We start from the raw sequence: 24913 nt of genomic DNA on the forward strand, positions 1-24913 counted from the left end.
GTAGTGGCATTTATGTATGCTTCCCAGGGAATGGGGGCAAGGCGATGGGCACATACAACAGAAACAATCCTGGACCCAAATCACTAACTTGTACTAAATTCACCCAGAAGGGACTAAATTAACTTCTACATCAGGATAAATGGGACAGGGGTGGTATAAAACACAAAATAAAAAGGAAATTTGATTACAAAAGGCAACCAAAGTCACTCTTTTGCACACCTGAGTGTGTGACTGCCCCACTTATACCCACCACATCTGTATTTGAGTAGGAAAAATTATAAATTCTGAAATACACATGTTCAAAAATAGTTTTATAAGTTTATAATAGTCGTTCTCTTTCTTTGGAGAGAGTGGATATTCACTAAGCTTTAAAAAACCAGGTAAGATTCTTACTGTCTTCCCATTAAAACTATACTTTTACTATATTTCTATTGAGATTGCATATACATATGTGTGATTTTTGGTTTTGCAATTATGAAATTTGGACTATTTTTGTCCTAATGTTTGCCCTAACATAGTCATAGAGTAAGTAAAATGGTGTAGAATCAGATAAGCAATAAGTACACAAAAATATCCTACTTCATAAGTATAAGGCAGCACCCTCGTAAAGGGGAAACCCAAATTTACGCTTTTGTAAATGTGTTTCTCCAGATTTTAGTTCGTGTTGCACATATCATGTGTACTGATTACACACGGAAGAATTCCATGTACATACATTTTGAAAGTGTATTTCTACTCCAAGGTAGAACTGCCCAAGCTTTGAACTGCCTCAAAAATAAACTTTTTCGGGGCGCCTGGGTGGCGCAGTCGGTTAAGCGTCCGACTTCAGCCAGGTCACGATCTCGAGGTCTGTGAGTTCGAGCCCCGCGTCCGGCTCTGGGCTGATGGCTCAGAGCCTGGAGCCTGTTTCCGACTCTGTGTCTCCCTCTCTCTCTGCCCCTCCCCCATTCATGCTCTGTCTCTCTCTGTCCCAAAAATAAATAAACGTTGAAAAAAAAATTAAAAAAAAAAAAATAAACTTTTTCAATTTGCATCCATTTTTTAATTACAGAAATAAGAGTACAATACACATCCATACCCTAAATGGTCAGAAAACTACAAACAACTTCTATGTTTTTTCAAAAAAAAAAGATGCTTTGCCTTTCAAAAGCAAACCATACATTTACAAGGACCATATGGGATCATCTGGAAGAAAAGAAAAATTAAATAAATTTGTCTTATTGCATCACATCAGGTTAGACAAAGGAAATATGTGCTTTACATATCCAATTAAAAACAAGCCTGGTAGAGTAGGTCACCTTCTTCAACTGTGTGTGTGTGTGTGTGTGTGTGTGTGTGTGTGTGTGTCTTGATAATTGACCTCATGCTCCTAGTTAGTTCAGGACAGCATTGAGTATGAAAATCAATGAGGCAATCTTGAGACAGAAGATATCCAGTGCTAATAAAATAACTTGAATAACTATAATCTAATCTAATTTTAAATATATATTATAAAAATCACAAAACCCATAAAAGAAGGGGACTTCTCCCTTAAAATGGGAGAGATGACTTTAGATAGCAGGAGAAAGCCTGTAAGTGTAGTATAGCAGTTAGGAGCATAGATCACGAAGCCGGACTATTGGATTTGAAACCAGGTTCTACTGTATACGAAGTGTGACCTTGAAAAGTTAGTTAACCAATATGTGCCTCAGTTTCCTCATAAGGATTATCCTGATATTAACTTAAGAGTTTGCCATTATGATGATCATATATGTAACAAATTTAGCCAATGTCTGATGGAAAAGTGTTTGCTATTGCCATACTTGTCACTCTCATAATCACAACTAGCTGCTCCAAAGCTCAACCCATTCTCCTGCATGTCCCTTGCACTCAGCACCAGGCAGGGAGTACGGCATGGGGGCAGTTCCCTATCTATCAAAGAGAACCACTGAGCCATGTTGTCATAGCCTTTGATCTCTCTTTTGAGCTCCCCTCCTTATGTTCTGGGAAATAAAGATTTGTGCCTCTGTGTCATTGGTCTTAGATTGAAAAATTTCACAGACCCCAGAGTTTTGTTTGTTTGTTTTTTTAATGGAGATATGATTCATATACCATGATATCCACCCTTTTAAAGTATAGACTTCAGGGGGTGCCTGGGCAGTCGGTTAAACATCCAACTTTGGCTCAGGTCATGATCTCACGGTTCGTGGGTTTGAGCTCTGTGCTGGGCTCTCTGCTGACAGCTCAGAGCCTGGAGCCTGCTTTGGACTCGTGTCTCCCCCTCTCTCTCTCTGCCCCTCTTCCATTCACACTCTGTTTCAGTCTCTCAATAATAAACGAACGTTTAAAAAATTTAATAAAAAAATTGGGGCGCCTGGGTGGCGCAGTCGGTAAAGCGTCCGACTTCAGCCAGGTCACGATCTCGCAGTCCGTGAGTTCGAGCCCCGCGTCAGGCTCTGGGCTGATGGCTCGGAGCCTGGAGCCTGTTTCCGATTCTGTGTCTCCCTCTCTCTCTGCCCCTCCCCCGTTCATGCTCTGTCTCTCTCTGTCCCAAAAATAAAATAAAAAAAAAAACGTTGAAAAAAAAAATTTAATAAAAAAATAAAGTAGAGACGTCAGTCGTTTTCAGCATATCGTGCAACCATCACTATTATCTGATTCCAAAACAATTTTATAACTCCAAAAAATCTTGAAGCCACTGCAGAGTGAATTTGTATTCAGTATATAAACTAAGGATTTAGTTCAATTATCATCCCACTTAGTGTATCATTATGGGAAAGGCCACTGGCTCCTCACTCCAAAATTCTTTCTCTCTTCATCCTTAAACTAAGTATATAGCTGCCCAGGACAAAGGTTGTGTGACCCTGGTTCCCCTGCATCCTCTACATGGCTATGTAGCTAAGTTCATGCCAGTGAGCTATTTGGAGGAGATGCTAAGTGGCAGCTTCTGGCTTAGGAGCCAGCTGGTATATACCTTTTCATGCATTAGCACCTTATTTTTTGTCCCTTCCTCTATCTCATTGCCTAGAATAGGAATGGCTGGAGCTCTGGTAGCCATTTTGGAACACAAGGGAGTCCTTGGGAAAGGGAGGCAGAAGCTAAGATGATTTAGGAGAAAAATGGCATGAGTCTGGGTCCCTAGCACCTTTGTTCACACTGGTCCTGAAATTTCTATCCCTGGAAAATTTCTTTTACATAGAAGAGAAACAAATGTATACACTTATACTACTATTTGGGGATTTTCCAGTCACATGCAGTGGACTGAATACTAAATGGCACAGTCTTGTAGCCAAATTCCCATGAGTGGCATAAATTGTGAGTTGCCAAGGAGGTAGGGCACTTGAAAAGCTAAGGACCTTTCTTAAGAATTATATAATATTCTTTCTTAAGAATATATATATATTATATATGCCCTTCCTAAGAATTATACCATATTGGAGTTCAGCACAGGACACTATAGTTTTTAGCAACTTATTTAACATACCTTCTTATGTATATTCTCCACACACACACTCATTCATACTTTGGGGCCAATATGTAACACATGAAGATCAGTTGTCTCCATAGAAACTTGGAACACTCACCAGCAATGGTAACTGGTCATACTTCCAAACCAATCCACTTAAATTGCACTTTCAAACTGGAGGCAAGCAGCCATCTGAACATACATCCACTCACATCCATTAAAGGGCAATGGAGTGTGCGAAGCAATAACTCTGCAAGGGAATCTAATTCAAACTCAAATAAAGTCCACCTGAAATGTAGTGTGTTCAGCAGCTCCTTTGAACCTGCTTCATACATAATCAAGTCCAACCCTTTAAAAAAAACAAAATAAATCAAGTGCTATTTCTGAAGCCTTTCCTGTTAAAAGGATGAGGTATTCTAAAGTGATACTCATAATCTAAGTGCTCTGCCATTACCCTGGTGACCTTATCCAAAAACAAAAACATTTCCACAGTTAGAATTAAAGTGTTGATGGTTTACATTCCTAGAAAGCAAGCGCTGCTTAATTCAGCTCTTTATACCCTGGTAGCACCTAGACTAGTATGACTAGGTGCTCAGTAAATGGTTGCTGAGATCAATCCCTACTCTTTACACGTACAGTATTTTAATCATTTATGTAACAATTAAGTTTTGTGACCCTGCGAAAGTTATTTTCCTTCTTCATTTCTTCACCTGTTAGGAGGGGATAGCACTCTCTTCTTAGGATTAATGAAATATGAATGCAAAGTGCTTTAGGAAACACCTGGTACAGAAAGTATGGACAATAAATGACAGTTCATATTCTCATTGCTGTTATTTTCATTGTTGTGTTATTATTATTATTCTTCACGCACTCTTCTGTGTGCTGGGCAAACCAAGTATTGTAAAACATAGTCCTTGTTTAAAAGATATCTAGGGAAGATGGTCTATATATATGAAAACATAAATAGAGACACAAAGTAGGAGGGATGCTACAACCAATGGGCAATATTCTTGGAACGGGACCCCAGAATTAACTCCTAGTCTGAATTTTCTGACTGCCTTGTGCCCCAGTGCACCTCTAGTCAAACCCTCACTTGCCCTTCCCCTCTCCTCCATCCCTCCACCATATTCGACCCTCTGAGATTTCACAATTTCCTGTTTCTTTTTCCAGACTTGCACTAGTATTCTCCCTTGGGCAGATCATCCCTGTAGATTGTGGACTGACAGTGGACTGTCCTGAGCCTGAGTCATGAACTCTTCACATTTGCATAGGGTCCTCTGGGCAGCCTGAGAAGGCAGAGCCCTGGCTGGCTCCATAAGCAAAGATGGTGAATGCTGTAGGAATTTGGAGAGACAAGCCCATCCTGTGAGCCAGTTTCCTGGAGCAAGGGAAATTTGAGCTGGGTCAATAAAGACAAGTCTAGAGAAGAGGGAAGAAGGACATACCAGGAACAGGCCCTATGAGCAAAGCCCTGAGCTGATAATTGCATATGGGAACAAAGCGTGGTCTCAGCGAGCTGGAGTGAAGAAGGTCTAAATGGATGTTGTCAGAAATAAGGTTAAAGTTAAGGAGGGACCACACTAAGGGGTTTTGACATTAAACTGTGTTTGAGGAACTCAGCTTTCCTGAAACATATAATTGGCTTTGACATACAAGTACTCATTATGTGAAGGGCAACGTGGAGCTTTCAACGATATTATGTTGGTAAAGGTACATGTAGATTGTGTAGGCAGACAGTGGGTATTTGTAGAGAACTGGGAAGGAAGGTGAATCTATTACAGGTGTAGGAAGATCTGAATCTAGAAACACATAACCGGTTCTGACATAAAAGATAACTTGAGTGGTAATCAGAAAATATCATGAGGTGCCTGGGTGGTTCAATCAGTTAAACATTCAACTCTTGGTTTCAAGCTCAGCTCACGATCTCACGGTTTGTGGGTTTGAGGCCTGCATTAGGCTCTGTGCTGACAGTGAGGAGCCTGCTTGGGATTCCCATTCTCCCTCCCTCTCTCTCTCTCTCTCTCTCTCTCTCTCTCTTTTTCTCAAAAATAAATAAACATTTTTTTAATTCTGTAAAAATACATCATCAAATAACAATGTTAAGGAATCTGAAGTTTCCATTAATTATCTACTTTGAGATGCAGTATTCTAGAGGTGCAAAGCCATCCAGAGTGTATTTATTTTAAAAGTCAGGAAAATGAGGTTCAGGAAGAAACATGACTTGCCTAAAGTCTCACAGCCAGTTCGAAATAAATCCTCTCATCCCAACAACACAACCTCTCCTCGGGTCTTAGGCTCCATAAATGACACTTTTACATCAAATCTCACATTATTAGTTTTGGTAAAACGATTTAATTGTAGATAAAGATATCTTCGCTTAGCAGAAGTTACATATGTATATTTAAGTGATGTAAGTAAAAGATCTTTTTTTTTTTGAGAGTATTCGTTTTGTCCTTTGTCAATATCAAGTTGAAATCAAACTTAATAAGATAACAAAAAGAAAAACTGAAATGTACTCCTTTCAAAACTTTTCATTGAGTAATATTGCTATTATTTTCTAAACCGAACAAAAACATGACCTTCTTACTTAAAAGTTAGCTAAAAAAGAAAGTTACTATTAATGAAGGTAGAATGGCATACAGAATTTTAAAACCACATTTGGAGATTACATTTATGCAATAATATCATGCTAGTAAATAATGTCCTTTTAATTTTTGCTTCAATTGGTCAACCCAATTACAATCTCAGTTTAAAGGCCTACATTTCTACCTACTCTGAAATAGCACCTACTTAAAAAAAATCATGTCTATCCAATTAGAAGATTATATAAACTTTAAAAGGATGTGCTGCATCAAAAGGTCATTTTGTCCTTGCCCACAACCCACAGTATTCTTTCATACTTTCTTAAATTCAAGTGACAGAATGTGGACTCTCAGTTACAAGATTCCATTAGGCTGTCCTCTGACCTCTCCGATTCTACTCAGGGTCTCCTTATACAGATGCCTGGTGTCAAATGACCTTGTCCAGCTGTTGGAGGAGTCAGCAACTGCCCCCCCCCCACCCCAGCTACTTGCAGCTACTGATGGACAGCACCTCCATACACAACTACGTCATCAAAATGGTCTGTTACAGATAGGCATTGAAAGTCATCACACGGGCTGATAGTTTCAGTACCACCTTAGAACAGCTGAGGAACTCCTTTGAAAGTTATTGGTCTTTTCACGAGATGAATTAGCTCTTTATATTAAGGAAGCAATAAATTATTCTTTGGTGCCCCAAGTGATTTTCTGAGGAGCAATTTAAATCTGAGGAGTTTATGCTTATTAGCCAAGTTCCAGAGAAAAGCAGCAAAGAGTCAGCTCCTCACATTTATAACTTTTACTGAAGATATCCGATATTCATTTCGAAGTATTCTCTCTTACTTTAGGATAACTGTCAGTGGAGACTATCTCAGGAATTTGAATACTAGTTTAAAGGAACAAAGTTGGAGTGAACTAGGAAGAATTTATTTAATACTGAAATTTCATCAGTGCTGACAAAGTTTCTTTGGGGAGGATCTCAGAGTGTGAAACCTGAAAATGCACTCTAACAGAGTCCTAAAATTCACACCTGTTATTTATATATTTCTAACTGATGTTAATTTTTTAAAAGAAGTACATTTTTTTATTTGAGAGGTTGATTGCTCTTAAAAATCTGCTTGCATGAGAGTTGAGGTTTTTTTAATATTTATTTATTTATTTATTTATTTATTTTGAGACATAGAGAGCAAGTGGGGGAGGGGCAGAGAGAGAGAAAGGGAGACAGAGAATCCCAAGCAGCCTCCCCACTGTCAGCGCAGAGCCCTATGTGGGGCTTGAACTCACAAACTGCGAGATCATGGCCTGAGCTGAAATCAAGAGTTGGGAACTTAACCAACTGAGCAACCCAGACACCCCGAGAGTTGAAATTTTTAATGCTTCACATTATATTACCTCCAGTGCCCTTTAGATAATTAATCTTGATATCTATTTGTGTTTGCAGTAAATGACAGAATCCTAGCAAATGATGGACATCGCATAAACAAAGGATAGGAACTGTATAAGTTGCAAAGAAATTAGAAATTGAAAAAGAAAAAAAAAATTTTCCCCCTGAGGATAATGGGTTTTTTTTTTCCAGTTAATTACAAAGGTCAAGGGTAAAGAAGTAGTCCTTCTCCTTAAATACTGAGATTCATCATCCTGACATTATTTACTGGAGCTGCAGTTCATGAACTGATAGGAGGCCCCATGATCTTGTATTCTGTTGTCATACATTTGACTACTCTTTAATTATATTCTGAAGCAAAAATGGGAATAGTGTATATATTAAATCTTGGGCACTGAGTTTTGTCACTTTGTTTCAATGATTTGCCAGTTCAACCACTGCTAATAAAAACAGCATTCATTTGGTGCTGATTTTTGCCAGACATTACCCTGAAGGTTTTATTACACATGTATTTAAAAATATTCCAAACATAAAAAGTGCAAGGAATAATAAACTTTCTTTGTGACCATTCTCAATGTAAACATATAGTAACATCTTATCATATTCTTCTTTGAAAAATAAAATATGGATATGATTAAAGTGTACCATGCACATGGCCCCAACCTGATGCCCTTCTTTTCTTCCTATGCAGAGTCACCAACGTGACGTTGTTGGAGCAAATTTTTCGCACCCTTGTTTTTCTACATAATCATTTCTTCTGAACATCTAATAAATATTTATGTGATACTCAAATTGATACAAATTATATATTATGAAGTGGTACCATTTCCCCTCAACACTATATTCTTGAGATTGATCCAATGTATACAGATCCAGGCATTTATTTTAACTGCGCCTACAGTATTTTCTTTTTTAAATAAACCACTAGTAGTTCATCTATTTACCTTCTAATGAATATTTAAGGTTTTCTTTCAATTTTAGGCCATAACATTTAACACTTTGTTGATATCTGTGTAAGTGTTTCTCTAGGGTACATTCCTAAAGAGAAATTGGTGGGATTTAGGACACGCATATACTCCACTTTACAGATACTAGAAAGTTGCTCTTTAAACTGGCTATTCCGATTTATACCCCAACAGCAATATAGGACTGTGTCTTACTATCTTTCTTGCTCACTGATAATGCCTTTGTCAACTCTTAATTTTTTGCCAATCTGATGGGCATCAATGCTGTATCCTTGTTGTTTTAATTTGTACATCCCTGATGACTAGTAATATTGAACATATATCTTCAATGAGTATTAGCATGCTATTAATAAAATCCATGTTTGAGTTATTCATTGACATTCCATTCAGGTTTAATATCTTTTTCAGACCTACATTCTTATAGTTTTGTTGCAATTATGAGTGGTATCTTTCAAAAATTACATTCCCAATTGGTCATCACAACTGAAAATGGAGCTACTATTGCCTATCTCAGGTTGTTCTGAGAAATTTGTATAAACTCCTTAGGAAAGTGCTTGGTGCATATTTGGCCTTCTCCAAGCTTCCTCTGTCCTGACAGAAATGTAGAAATGATGTGGAGTACTGGTTTCAAATATCAAAAAATAATCAGAAAATGTGAAGTTATATAAAATATTCATATACTGAACTTAAAGTAATTTTTTTCAACAGTTCATGACTGGTAGAGTCAGAATGCATTAGATAAGTCTTGCAAACACAGGCAAGTAAAATATTTAAAACCCTCAAAGGGCGACATATATATAATTTGTAGGGTGTTCTGATTTTTTCTTGGTGACATCATATTATATAACATGAACTAGCAAATGTACTAGAAACCAAATCTACTCTTTCTGTCTCAGTATATTTTCCCAAGGGATCGCCAATTCAAGTTATACCTATAAGTGTGCCATAAAAATTACACATTGAATTGAAATGGACTTCCATTATTTACTTATTTATTTAAAATTTTTTTTAAGTTTATTTATTTTGAGAAACAGAGAGAGTGGAAGAGAGGCAGAGAGAAAGGGAGAGAGAAAATCCCAGGCAGGCTCTGTGCTGTCAGCACAGAACCCAATGCAGGGCTCGAATGCACAAACTGTGAGATCATGACCTGAGCTGAAACCAAGAGTCGGACGATTAACCGACCGAGCCACCCAGGCGCCCTGGACTTCTACTTTTTAAACACCTGGCTCCTTCAATATGACTGCACATTTCTTCTTTATATAAAATCAGTTAAGAAAAAAATACGTTGGTCCCTCATCAATAAGGCTTTGGGAAGTCGCATGACACTTTGAGCGTGTACATTTGCCATTAAATGTTAAATTCCTTGTACTCTTTATTCCACAAGCACTTAGGGGGAACAAACAGATCCAACTATTTGTTCTGGGAAAAGGCAATTCTGTCCAGGGCGTGCGGAATAGGTTCAGGTGGGAAGATGCTAGTGAGAGGTCAACAAAGGGGGTCATTGCTCACGTTCAGTAACTTAAATGCTTTTGACACATGGCTACCTCCTTGTGCTTAGGTCCACTAAATACTCTAAAATAGTAGCCAGTTGAGAAGTACAATTAAGCAAATTAAGTTATTATCTTCAGACGTTAGCAGTTAAATTCCAGTGTTTCCTTTCCCTTGGCAGGTTGGGGAGGAGGGTGGTGAACACCTTGAGAACATATGGAAACAGTTATATTCCATTTTACGTAAGTGTTTATGTGTTGGTTGAACTCATTTTTCAGTTCATAGAAATAATACTTGTCCCTACCAGCTCCCCTGCCTAAACTGAGTAAGAAAAAATAATTTACTCTAAAGCAGAACCGTTTTTAATCAACTGCATTTTTTGTTTCAGTTAAGTTTTGGAGAATTACCGACTTGACCTTAAAAACAAACTCCCTTTTCACACACAATTATTAAAAATAGGCCTTTTTGAGCATCCCTTCCTGAAAGCTCACCTCTATTTCACCAGTCATTAAAGGAACATTCTACCCTCAATTTAAATAACATAATAAATTATTATTAAATAAGAAATTATTCAAATTACTTTCATTTAGGTACAAGATGGCTTAAATAACTGCTTTGTGAACCACAAAGCTGCAGGCAAATGAGGTTTGCCCTAAATTACATACTGAAGAAAATCCCATTTTGTAGTGAATTTCATGTTGTTATCCGAATTTTGTATCCAGCTCACAATCAAAGACAACATGATCTATCCCTCCACTCTTCCAATAATGAATAACAGCCTTTGACAAACATCCTATTTCTGCAAACAATGCAAATCACATACATGCAGAGTTTCAGACAATGATTAGAAGTTTAGTCGCCTGCTGTGGATTCTAGACAAATGGCTCCCTTAGACTGCTTTTCAAAATGTGGAGAGTGGAATTAGCCCTTGGAGAGAAAGTTAACTAGAAAGTTTTTCTAATTCAATGTAAAAGTCAATCTGTGCCAAGAGACCCTAGTTGAGGAAGTGTCACTTTAAGGTCAAAAATGACCAAAATAAGCTTTTGAGTGAAAGAGATCCACAAATAAGTCAAGTCAGGCTGCTCTGGTTTTCAAAAATTATTTGAAAGGATAAAGAAAGGTCATGAGAGAAGAAAAATGAAAGACCTAAAATGAGGATAGCAATTATTTTAAACAAAAGTGTGACAGGGTGTTTCCTACACTGAACGCCACTTCTGTCCAAGATGTTATGCATATTAGGGATAAATTTGTTACTTCCACAACTATAAATTTCCAGTAGGCAAACCCCATATTCACATTCTTTGTTACAAACATATACACTGACTTGAAAGGACATCATGAAGATAATCCCAAATGTTCTTTCATCACCCCATTAAAAACTGAAGTTATTCATACTATTTTAACAAGAACACTTTGCATTTAGAAGGATTTTCACATATATAAGGCCCTTTTCAGGAGTAGCCTGCGATGGAATTCTCACCATGTTTTCAATTAAAAAAAAAAGCTAAGAATAGTCATGGTGGGTTTTTTCCATCAACACTTGCCACAACTGAGCACTTATCATATGCAAGTGCAGGGGTGGGTGCTAAGGAGGTGAGAGTCAACATGGACCCCCATCTCAAGGAGTAGAGCTGCTAATCCGGTAGGGACAGTGAAATATGATCATGGATGTCCCTGGGCTATTAAGGAGAATTTACTTGTAAGCAGACTGTAAGCAGATAGAATTGGACAAATAGATTATGACTCAACCATTTTTCCTCTTACCCGTTTGCCTTTGTGAAGTGGTTTTGCAACCTATACCAGGAAGTTTTCTCCTTGATGATTCCCCCATCCTGTTGCAGAGTTTCCCCTCGATGTAGCAGAAACTCATATATACCTGGCCACAAAGGGAATTTCACTGTTCTGGCTATTGATACAAGTAACTACTCCTGTTTGAACTCTTCCCCTTAGACAAACACTGAGACTGTGGTGATTGATCTTTCAATGCCTATCTAGAAAATAAAGTTATATTTGCAAAGTTTTATATCCTATGGGCCAAGCAAAGTTCTCAGATAGAGAGACATACCTTCCAAAGAAATTGTTAGAATTACATAAATTTATTAGGAGACTGGATTAGCTTCTGGTATTCAGGAAGCTTTGATTTTTTCTCTTCCCTGCCATTTTCTTATACAACCCCAGTTCTGACTATTTGTGCTGGTAGGTAATTCCTCTTTCAGGTTAAATGCTACCGCCCACTCAATTACTTATGACCTCAGTGAGTTTGAGAAAATTCTGCAGCATGAACAGTTTTCATTATGATGTAAATCAATGTAATCCTATGTAATAATAATGTTCATGACACCCTTCGATGCTTGCCAAGTGACCAAAATTGTTTTTAGTGGCACCGCTATGACAATTCCATTATGTTCATAACTAGTTCATATTATTCAATTTCCTTTATGGTATAAATTACGTAATAATTAGACTTGCTTATGAGGTTTGCATATGGTATCCACGGAGCAGTACTTAACAGGACTTTTCATAAACCAAATCTGAAGTGAGCTAACATAGTTCAGATTTTGCATAACACCAAATGGGGCAAAGTTAAAATATAATGACAAGATAATGTTCTCAGAAAGAAGTAATAAAACTTAGGTGGCAATGTGTGTGTACCATAGTAGATAACACACAAAAAAAGCCTTGAGCAAACAATAAAAGTTTAATAGGCAGGCTCTGCATTTTCTGAGTTTACTGAGAAATACATATATATATGAACCACATGAAAATTATAGTTCCTTTGGGAAGCTTTCCCACTGTTCTTGTCCATGTTGGGGCACAAGCTTTGAAAAGAATATAAATGTCTGTCACAGAGAAGATGGAAATGACAGAAACAGTAAGAGCTGACCATGAGTGGCTACTGAGAGAGCAGATTTACTCAGTATCTAGAAGTTTGTGAGATTAATGTGCCCAAAACACCCTCCGGAGAGAGGCTATAAGGGGGCAGGACACAAGAGGTAGAAATAAAGCCACTTGTGTGTTTGCTTTGGACATGACCTAAGTCATTATTTTCTGAGTGGAGAAGAAATCTCTAATTCCAGTGTGGTCCCTTTCGAGCACAAGGTCATCACAATGAAGAGCCACATTTGAAACTTTCCGAAGTTATCCATCCAATTCTCACAATAAAGCACAGAATACAAATTATGACTTGATTTGCAAGTAGAGTGGACCCTGAATCTTGACATCAACAGTCAACTATACTACTTGTTTTCATCTCAGAGTTCACTTTGGAGACTTTCATTTTTTTTTTTTTCCAAAACCACCACCAGAGAAACAAACTTTCATAAAATAAATATGACTAACACTTTGAAGTAAAAATATCCACAAAGAAACCAGTATGGGAAGATGGTGGAATTTCCACTGACTCATAAAACAATTTACGTATAAATCTCCTTTTTTTTCTTCACTCATTTAAATGATTATCATTTCATATTCAGACTCGCTGGCAAAACATCAGTTATTTTAATGTGACTCCTCCACACGTTGCCCCAAACAAACTTTAATGCTCAAGTAAAATGTTTGAGGCTTGCCAGACCCAGGAGAGGGTAGAATGTTGCCCCATACAGTCTGTCCACTGAGGTATTGCTTTGCTTCCCTCTGGTCACGGATATGAGAAAATACCATCCAGACCTCTTTGGATTTGCTAAAACCAACCACCACCACAAGTCAAAATTAGCGACAGAACTATAGTGTTTCTAAGAATAAATAAAAGAGACACTATACCGGGTCTTCAGTTTTGTGACTATTCAAGAGGTCAGACAGGAAATCTTCATGAAGGCTCTCTCTTCGAATTAGCGTAAATTCCCTCAGGAAAACAGCTCCTTGGCTTTGGTCTCCGCATACCTAGGGAGATAAGATAGCAAATTCAGCCTTCAGACAAAGCCTGGAGGGAGGGGAACATTGAAGAATTAATGTCTCTGAGTTGAGGAAACTTCTTGGATTCGTTTCAAGTCTGATTAGAGCAATCAAAAACAATGCACGCAAATACATATTAATGTGAGAACCGCTAGAATATTCTGGCATGTGACTCCTTGGATGGATGCCAGGAAAGTCCACTGCTAAGTTGGCACCTCTTAATTGACTGGTGTGCGATGTCAAAATTCAGTGATTGTAAGTTATCTTTCAGGCCAGATCAAGTGTGGTCAGGTGCCTAGATGTATTCTATTGGGCTATCCATATTTATGTGCTGTACAGGTATCTTGGACCCACAGGGATCTATCCCATGGATCTGAGCATCTAGGTGAATCTTGATAACCTGTTACATATCTACCAGATAAGGAGAAGCTGGCCTGGGCACATAACTGACTTTCCAAGTTATTCAAATGATTTAGAAACAGATGCTCTTCAGCTACTCTGGAGGGAAGTATTGGAGAGCTTTTATCTAGAGCTTATCACATACCAGGTTCTTTACACATGTTATCTTGCACCAGCCCCAGGAGGTGACTGTTATTAGCCACACTTTACAAATTAGGAACTGGAGGCAAAAGGGTTTCAGGAATTTGTCAAGTGTAAGTGTTGAAATGAGGACTCAAATACAGGTCTGACTCTAAAACCCCTTTCTTATCATTATCACATTGTGCTACTGAGCTACTCAAACCTCCTTTGGTGAAGGACAAATAGTTGAGTAACTCCTATAAATCCCAGGAACAACTAATTCACCCAGGCTTCCCACTACCTCTCTGAACCTCAGTTTACTCAATGTAAAATAAGAATGATATCAGCATTTTTGAATTGCTGAGAAGACAGGAAAGAATACATGTAGTGTACTTAGTACAGTGATTTACATATAGTAATCATTCAACATTATTATTATCAAAAGCACATTCTGCTCAAGGAAATTAAAATGCAAGCTTTTAACTTACATGAATTTCTTTGATGATATTTATAATATCTGTAATGGATATTATAAATGGGTATGGTATTATCTTCATATTATCTTCATATTAGTTTAACTTTTATATCTGTAATGAATATTATAAATAGGTACTATATTATATTCATATTAGTTTAACTTTTCAATTTTTATATCTTTTAAATTTTATACCTTTTTATGGTATTGGTAACATCATTAAGAATATGAGGCTGTTCTTCACTTTTTGCAGATGACATGATGTTATACATGGAAAATCCGATAGACTCCACCAAAAGTCTGATAGAACTGATACATGAATTCAGCAAAGTTGCAGGATACAAAATCAATGTACAGAAATCAGTTGCATTCTTATACACTAATAATGAAGCAACAGAAAGACAAATAAAGAAACTGATCCCATTCACAATTGCACCAAGAAGCATAAAATACCTAGGGATAAATCTAACCAAAGATGCAAAAGATCTGTATGCTGAAAACCAGAGAAAGCTTATGAAGGAAATTGAAGAAGATATAAAGAAATAGAAAAATATTCCATGCTCATGGATTGGACGAATAAATATTGTCAAAATGTCAATACTACCCAAAGCTATCTACACATTCAATGCAATCCCAATCAAAATTGCACCAGCATTCTTCTCGAAACTAGAACAAGTAATCCTAAAATTCATATGGAACCACAAAAGGCCCCGAATAGCCAAAGTAATTTTGAAGAAGAAGACCAAAGCAGGAGGCATCACAATCCCAGATTTTAGCCTCTACTACGAAGCTGTCATCATCAAGACAGCATGGTATTGGCACAAAAACAGACACATAGACCAATGGAATAGAATAGAAACCCCAGAACTAGACCCACAAACGTATGGCCAACTCATCTTTGACAAAGCAGGAAAGAACATCCAATGGAAAAAAGACAGCCTCTTTAACAAATGGTGCTGGGAGAACTGGACAGCCACATGCAGAAGGTTGAAACTAGACCACTTTCTCACACCATTCACAAAAATAAACTCAAAATGGATAAAGGACCTAAATGTGAGACAAGAAACCATCAAAACCTTAGAGGAGAAAGCAGGAAAAGACCTCTCTGACCTCAGCCATAGCAAATTCTTACTTGACACATCCCCAAAGGCAAGGGAATTAAAACCAAAAATGAACTACTGGGATCTTATGAAGATAAAAGCCTTCTGCACAGCAAAGGAAACAACCAACAAAACTAAAAGGCAACCAATGGAATGGGAAAAGATATTTGCAAATGACATATCAAACAAAGGGCTAGTATCCAAAACCTATAAAGAGCTCACCAAACTCCACACCCAAAAAACAAATAACCCAGTGAAGAAATGGGCAGAAGACATGAATAGACACTTCTCTAAAGAAGACATCCAGATGGCCAACAGGCACATGAAAACATGCTCAACATCGCTCCTCATCAGGGAAATACAAATCAAAACCACACTCAGATACCACCTCACGCTAGTCAGAGTGGCCAAAATGAACAAATCAGGAGACTACAGATGCTGGAGAGGATGTAGAGAAACGGGAACCCTCTTGCACTGTTGGTGGGAATGCAAATTGGTGCAGCCACTCTGGAAAACAGTGTGGAAGTTCCTCAAAAAATTAAAAATAGACCTACCCTATGACCCAGCAGTAGCACTGCTAGGAATTTACCCAAGGGATACAGGAGTACTGATGCATAGGGGCACTTGTACCCCAATGTTTATAGCAGCACTCTCAACAATAGCCAAATTATGGAAAGAGCCTAAATGTCCATCAACTGATGAATGGATAAAGAAATTGCGGTTTATATACACAATGGAGTACTGCATGGCAATGAGAAAGAATGAAATATGGCCCTTTGTAGCAATGTGGATGGAACTGAAGAGTGTGATGCTAAGTGAAATAAGCCATACAGAGAAACACCGATACCATATGGTTTCACTCTTATGTGGATCCTGAGAAACTTAACAGAACCCCATGGGGGAGGGGAAGGAAAAAAAAACAAAAGAAGAGGTTAGAGTGGGAGAGAGCCAAAGCATAAGAGACTCTTAAAAACTGAAAACAAACTGAGGGTTGGTGGGGGGTGGGGGAGGAGGGTGGGTAATGTGTATTGAGGAGGGCACCTTTTGGGATGAGCACTGGGTGTTGTATGGAAACCAATTTGACAAATTTCATATATTGAAAAAAAAATAAAAAAATAAAAATAAAATATGAACACCAAAAAAAACCCATCCCAGAATATGAGGCTGTTCATCATGTTAATTTATGCCTTCTTGAAATGTCTGTAGTAATTCATAATAAATTAAAATATTTTTAATCCTTAAGCCCTTTGGAAAGGAATATAACTTTCTATAATTTTTTTTAATTTTTTTTAACGTTTATTTATTTTTGAGACAGAGAGAGACAGAGCATGAACAGGGGAGGGTCAGAGAGAGGGAGACACAGAATCTGAAACAGGCGCCAGGCTCTGAGCTGTCAGCACAGAGCCCGACGCGGGGCTCGAACTCACGGACTGCGAGATCATGACCTGAGCCGAAGTCAGCTGCTTAACCGACTGAGCCACCCAGGCACCTCATCTATAATTTATATTTAAATGACCTCTGTTACACAGCATAGTTGGTATCATTGGGGTAGACAGAATCTTGGGCCCCTTGACACCCTAGTATCATATCTGAGAATACATTGCTTAACATGGCAAAAGAGCTTTGCAGCTGTAATTAAGTTTACTTACTAGTTGACTTCAAAATAGGGTTAGTAGTCTGGATTATCCAAGTGGACCCTATATAATCACAGAATGCCTTAAAAACAGAACTTTGTCTGGGCTGAGGGCAGGAGAGAAAGTCAAAAAAATTCAAAGCGTGACAAGGACCTAACCTGTCATTTTGGCTTGAAGATCAACGGGGCACATGGGAAGCATGAGAAGAAAATATGTTCTGCCAACAATGGAGAGCTTGGAAAAGGCCCTTTGCCCTAAAGAAGAGCTACGTCTTTGGCCAATACTTTGATTTTAGCCCAGTGAGACTCTGAATGGAGAATCCAGCCATGCCTTGCCAAACTTCTGACCTACAGAAATCATGAGATAGTACTTATGTATGGTTTTCAGCCATTAAATCTGTGGTAATTTGTTATGGCAGCAACAGAAAATTGATATAATCATCAAGAGGCAGGGCCAGTGAGGGGTTATCTTGTTTCATTGTTTTACTAGTGTTTCCTACACTATTTCATAAGAATCAACCAGTACTAATGAAGCAGAGCTAGAATTGCAGACTAATTCTTGGAAACGTTTCCTTCTGGTTAACCTAACTTATTCCTGTTACATTTAAAATTAAATTTCTCATTTATTTTCTCATCAGGGGCAATCACTCCTTGAGTCTTTAGTTACATATACTTCAAAACCTGTCTTGACCCTGTAACTTCCCTGATCAGAAGCTTTCAGGGATTCTCTACTTCCTGTTGGGTGCATTGCAAATTCATGGGCTCAGTGCTCAGGGCCACTCACAGTTGTTTAAGTTCTAGATAAAGAAAAGTCTCATTTGTGCAAACTTTTCTCAAAAAGGTCAGAATGAAAATTATTTTATTTTATTTTACTTTATTTTCTTTTTTTCTTTTTTCTTAAGTAGGCTTATATGCCAGACACACAGGCCAATGTGGGGCTTGAACTCATGACCCTGAGATCAAGACCTGAGCTGAAAACCAGAGTCAGGTGCTTGACCACCTGTGCCACTCAGGCACCCCTAAAACCTGAATTTAAAGTAACCTAGAATTGATGTGTTTTAATGTTACTGTTTGCAAGAGGACTAATGTATGTTGATCATTACTAAAGTTAACATTTCATTAATCATTTCTCCAACAATCCGAGGCCATTTTGAATTCTAACTCCATGATTCAAAATGGTGGCCATCTTAAGTCATGTAATGCTATAGTTTTTAAAAGCTAAAATCTGAAGAGACTAATAAACTTATGGGCATTTGCTTTGGGAGAACTCTTGTGCCTGTAAAAACAAAACAAAATAAACAAAACAAACAAACAAAAAACCAGGTTTCTTTTGTTACACTGATTAAAGAAATAGACAAAATGACTCAAATGTCTGCCAAAAGAGAAAGTGAGGTGTCACATAGAAAGACTGAATACTCAATGCCACAAAAAGGAAGGATAATCAGCAAATACTTTGTCCATTTGATTTATACTTTAACTTTCAGTCATAGCTGTGTATTTATTTTAGAAAGCATTCTGCTTGTTCGTATTTCCTAAGAACATTGACATTTTATAAGACTCACAATTCTTACCAAAATGTTCAACTTCCCAAATACTTTTATGTGATAACAAGGCAGCAGGTCTTAATTAAACTAAAATTCAATTTAATATTGAGAATATATAAAAACATACAAGTTTGATGGATTAAACACAGTTTTGAATATCTGTATCTATCAACCATAGATAGTAATTATTATATTCTATATGTTTTAGAAATACTATTTTAATGGAGGAGATACATAAATAAAGATACATAAATATGTAAATCTTATACCTCTATTTCAATCTGATTTTTTAAATTATTCTTTAAATCCAAAGTAGTATTTTACCCATTTGTTTTGTCATATGTACACATAGGTACACACATTTATGTGTCATATGTACACACATTTACTCAAGTGCTGTCAAGTGCCAGGAGCTTTACTATGGGGCATATTTCTTCCTTTCAGGGCACTATCCTAACAAGTACTTGGCTCTGACAGAGTCTCCTAGATGTTCACCAAAAGCTACAACTTTTCATTATCATTGGTACACCTAGAGCACATTTCCTAGCCTCCTTTGCAGTTAAGGTGGCTGAGTTTTAGCTGGTAGAAGTGAGGGGTGATACAGCAGGCCTGCTCATAAAAATCTCCCACATTGCTTCCTCCATGCTCTGTTGCTCTCGGGTCCGTTTTGCATGGAGACAGCCTCGAGGAAATCTTAAGTCAATTGGTTTTTGTTTGTTTGTTTAAAGTTTATTTATTTTGAGAAAGAGAGAGCACCAGTGCCTGCAAGCATGTCCAAGTGGGGGAGGGGCAGAGAAAGAGAAGGAGAGAGAGAGAATCCCAAGCAGGCTCTATGCTAACAGCATGGAGCCCGACATGGGGCTAGATCCCATGAACTGCAAGATCATGACCTGAGCAGAAACCGAGAGTCTGACACTTCACCAACTGAGACATTCAGGTGCTCCTAAAGTCAATTATTAAAGGTGTCAGAGGTTCTATTAGCCTGGCTCCCTGAATGACTGCATGCAGGAAGGCCATCCCATGACCCGTTTGCTTATCTAACATGGTAACCTGATCAAGAAGTAACAGTCTACCTTGTTGGAACCACTGCCCATGTTAGACATTATTTGTTACTATGGCTTACCTGCTCTAATTAATACAATGAAAAATTCTAGGTAAGCACAGGATGCTAGGAGAATACAGAGCAAGGGTGATTTCCTCTCTGAAGAAGGATTATGAAAGAGTTTAAAGTGATGTTGAAGGAAGAGTGAGGATTTACTAGCTGGACAAGGGGAATGGGATTGGGTAAATGAGGATTCTTGTTCTAGGAAGAACAGCCTGGGGTTGAGAACAAGGCTTGAGATGCCTTGTTCTGTTTGGTGTGTTTTAAGTAATTTAGCATGGCAAGAGTGCACAGGGACGTGAGAGCAAGGGATGAGAAGAGAATATGTATCATGCACAGAGGCCAGATTATGCATCATGCTCACTGGAAGACTGAAGCAGCCAGTCTTGCTTGGACTTAATAGTTTAGAAGTGCATCCTGGTGGCTCTGAGGAGGTAAGACTGGAGATGAGGTGACCAGTTTCAGATCACTGCAATCACCCTGATGAGAACCCATGAAGACCTGAGGGGCTGGTAGGAAAGTAAAGGACGAGAAGATTTGGTGGCCAGCTGAATGCAACTGATAAGTCTTAGGTTATATCTATATTTTCTGCCTGGGTTTGAGCAGAAGAACAGTGGTTAGCAGCACTTTCAACAAACAGGAAATACAGTGGGACAAGCAATTATGTGAGTTAGATGCAGAGTTTGGTTCCAGAGAAGTGGAGTCTGAGGTGCCTTGGACAAAGAAAGCTGAGCTCTGTGCAGTAGAAAGAGACCAGTCTGGAGATGATATGTAAGTGGTAGCATCCTATGGGGAGTGGATGATACTTAGCATGAATGCGCTTGCCAAGGGACAGTTTGGAGAATGAGAAGATATGTGGGCTGAGATAAGAACCCCTTGACATGGATTTATCTTTAATGGCTTATTTATGCCAACAGAAAATATTAACAAGGACAATCCAAGCATACTAATTTTCATCATTGTTAGGCATTCTTTTATTGGTTCCCCATGCAAATATATTTATGACAACATTATATTCAACTTATTATAATTTTTTCCCAAGAACAGCCTATGGCTTTTTGAGCTATCAATTCCCAGCCCCCGAATTCAACTAAATATTGACTGTGACTTGAAAACTTCTGGGGTAACTCACATTTTAAAAATTTTATTTCTCCTGGTTAGACCAGGTTCCCTGATTTGGGGTTTGGAAAATATGGTTACTTTACACCCAGTATGTCAAAAATCCCCTAGCAGTCATATAGAGTTAGCATATTATAAAAAAAATGCACCAAAACTGGTACCCCATTATGTTTTAGATTCTGTGGTGTTAGTTTTGCAGATGAGAAAACATAAATGTGAGAAATGGAGGAATTTTACACATAGCCCATGGCTATGTTGGATTATGAACCAGAGACTGTAGCTCTAAAAAACTCAAGTCTCTGCTGTATTCAAACCTGGTTATTCACCTACAGGAATAGGGCAAGAAAGAAGCCATCATTATTGAGACATCTATCTATTTCTATAGGGTTTTTAGACTCCCCAGGACTGCTCCTCAGGAAGCACAAAACTGTCATGTGCTAGCATATGCACCCCGTGATGAAGATTGCTTCTCCAATTACAGTCTCATTTCCTGCTTCAAACATTGACTCCTCTTTCTGACTGTTGGCACACCAGAGTACTCCATAGAGAACCCAGGAATGTAGAAATACCAGCTCCCAGAATAGAATCTCATTAGATCCAGGAAGGCATGGAAGCAATTTATTGTTGTGGTATATGTTCTCTCTAATGGGGCTGAGCGATCAAACATACAGAGATTTTAGAGAGGGACATAGGTAAATACAGGAAACAAGGAAGTCTTTCAAGTCACTCTCTATTCTCTAGCCCTTAGAGGGAAAAGAAGGGAAAGGTAGTTTAAAACTAAAAATCAAAGGCAGTGAATAATAACAAAAGGTTTTGCATTTGACTTTAAGATACAGTCAGAAACTCAAACCATGTCTACATATACTTTGTCTTGTACTTCACATTTGGTCCCATTATAACCAAGCAACAATCCTTCCCCTGCTTGACCTGACTCTCAGTGGCTCCAGAGAATACCGGTTAGTATTCTGACTCACAATTGTTGGCTCACATGATTGGTGAAATAAAAGGTAAGAATCCCCCTTCAGAATGTCCTACTCCTCACAAGTTTGCTCTATGGGTTGTGACTAGAATTTGGGGTGTTAAAACACGGAGAAACTGGTTCACATTTGGGAATCTCCACCATCATCAAGGAAGAGTCAAAATTTCTATACAAATTGCAATGCTGATGATAGAAGTGGATTCCGGCCAGAGCTTTGAAGCAGCTACAATGTTCTTACCACTCTTGGAAAGGCATCCATTTACTTCCAGGTTGGGAGAAAGGGATGTAGACATATCAGAAGTTTAAACATACAAACACACCCTCAAATTATCAGTTTATTGTTGTTCTTTCTTCATTTAGTTTTTCCGTGAATACTGAAAGGTAGCCAAGTTTATGTCCCATGGGTAAGATTTAGGTTTCAATACTACTCACAAAGTATAGCACTGAAAACCACACAGTTAAACTTTTTTTCTACTGAAAGGATTTTATAACATCTATTTGTGCCCATATTTGGGCTCATAGTTAATTAAGAATTAAGATAGTGATGCTGTAAATTCTCATTAGATTAGAATAATCATCTAAATCACTTAGGCAACCAGCTACTGTGCTGAGTAGACACCTATATTTAAATGCCAATGGAGAGAGAGTGAAATGATTGATGCCAGGGTTATGAGTTCTTGGCACAAGGGGGACAGTTAAATGTTTATTAAATAAATAACTGGACAGAAAGTTTTCTTTGACCCCCCAAAAAATCTCTAGTTCCATTTCTGAGAATCCTTATCAAGTAATAGGAGGAAATAAGAATGTATATGGACTCAAAGAGACCAAAGGTAGCCCTGCTGCCCAACATCATTACAATCTGATCCTAAAAATCAGTGACTCAGAGACCAAGGGAAGGAAGAGAAAATCTGTTCCCAACATAATAGGATAAGTTACTTCTGGTTTGAAGGAAATCAAGACAAAGGATGACTATTCTATCACTAGCCCTTAAAATAATGATCTAAATCAAAAATGATAATAGTTGAAATAATAGTTGATAATAGTTGATAATAAATGAAATTTTGGGACTAAATACACTAAGAAGTGGAATCTAAATAAAAAGATATATAGATGTTTCCAACTTTATTAAAGGTTCTGACATTTGGTAACAAATTGTCTCTGCCTGACATTAGTAAATTCCCCTTGGCAATAAACAAGGGTCTCTGATTTGGGGAAGGAAATTAATCATTTGACAGCCTATTCCTGTTAGGACTATTCTAAACTATTCTAATGGACCCAAATGCAATGAAAAAAAAAAAAAAAAAAGAACATCCATCCTACTGTCAGTGGCTCCCTTTCCACTAATCCCTATAACTTCATCCCTGGTAGGAATATTCTAATATAGGAAGATGGGGAAATGAGTAAACAGTAATTCGAATGTAAAGAACAGAAAAAAATTATGGGCATATAATCTTACTAAAGAAATTTCCTCATTATAATGCAGAAGGAGAAGCATTTCAGACATATGAGAATATGTATCAAAATAACAATATTTATGAATGTCTCCAAATTCATAGTCACCAATCAGAAGAGGCTCTGTCAGCTTATGCTGAGATCAGCAACTCTGTATGCACACATTCACAGATTTGTGCACACATTCACAGGGAGCGGGGAGGCAGTGTCACTGAATAAAAACAGCTTTCTTGGTTGTTAAGAGTCCATTTCAAAAACCATCTATTTACCTTTGAAAGTACTGTTGGTTGTTTGTTGGGGAGTGACTAAATGTCTTTAGACAGACTGTGATGTCAATATACCTATCCATACCTACTGCTATAGCATACTTGTCTGGGAAAATAAAGGTTCTTGGAGTGGCTTCAGGTGTCCCTAGCTAATGGCTTCCAACTATGTGAGCTGATTAGCAGTGTTATACTCCCTCAAGGAAAGGCTAAATATGATCCCCAAGAAGATCGGTGGGGGGAGTTAATAAAAACACTCTTATAACCATATTTAAGTCACTGACATTTATATACCTGGTGTTTGGAGCTTAAAAACATTGCAGTATTCTGTTTGTTCTTTTACCAACTTTAATTACCATTTCTAAAGATTGTAAAGATAATTGCTAAAAGGTTAAAGCAGAAAGAAGTGAGATGGAACATACGGGCCCAAAATGTTCAGCTGGGCCTCATAATTCTTGGTACAGATGTTCGTGCGTAGTTCAGGTTTGATTTAGAGTAACTGCTATAATATGGTTTGAGGCAAGGTGACCAGATGTAGCTGAATTTAAAGATCTGTCCCAGACTGTCAATGAAAAGAAACTCCATTACCCTAGGAAAATAACCTTTACGGTGTGGGGTAGAGGGAAGTAATGCTTAAAAAGACCTGTTTTATCTTTAAGGCAGATAGCCACCTTGACAAGACAAGGAGTCATTAAAACAATGACAACAACAACAAAAAAATAAAAATAGAAGATGAATAAAAACATGTAGAGAAATTTAACGTCACAGAACAATGTATTTAAAACAAAGTAGCAGAAAGAATGCCATCAAAGTGTGTGCACTGTGTAGAATGTGCGCTTGATCTACAGGGAAGCTGTGGCATTTCCATAATTGATTACAAACAAGTGCAGAAATGAAAGTAAATTCTAGAAATAACTGGGGGGACCCTCTTCACTAGCCTCTTATCTTTTCAGATGAAGGGAAACATCGCCTTCT

At 37.9% G+C, this 24913-nt stretch overlaps 1 protein-coding gene across 2 annotated transcripts in view; it reads right to left on the minus strand.

The window, feature by feature from the left end:
- The window catches only part of ADAMTSL1 (ADAMTS like 1), an 888150-nt gene that overhangs the window by 627684 nt on the left and 235553 nt on the right, over positions 1–24913 (minus strand). For both annotated transcript variants that reach the window (XM_047830980.1, XM_047830979.1), the window contains exon 2: positions 13621–13740. In XM_047830980.1, the coding sequence (XP_047686936.1) occupies positions 13621–13740 (120 nt within the window). The remainder of the gene's footprint in view (positions 1–13620; positions 13741–24913) is intronic.

The sequence above is a fragment of the Prionailurus viverrinus genome, chromosome D4 (assembly GCF_022837055.1).
Source record: "Prionailurus viverrinus isolate Anna chromosome D4, UM_Priviv_1.0, whole genome shotgun sequence".
Taxonomy (NCBI): Eukaryota; Metazoa; Chordata; class Mammalia; order Carnivora; family Felidae; genus Prionailurus; species Prionailurus viverrinus.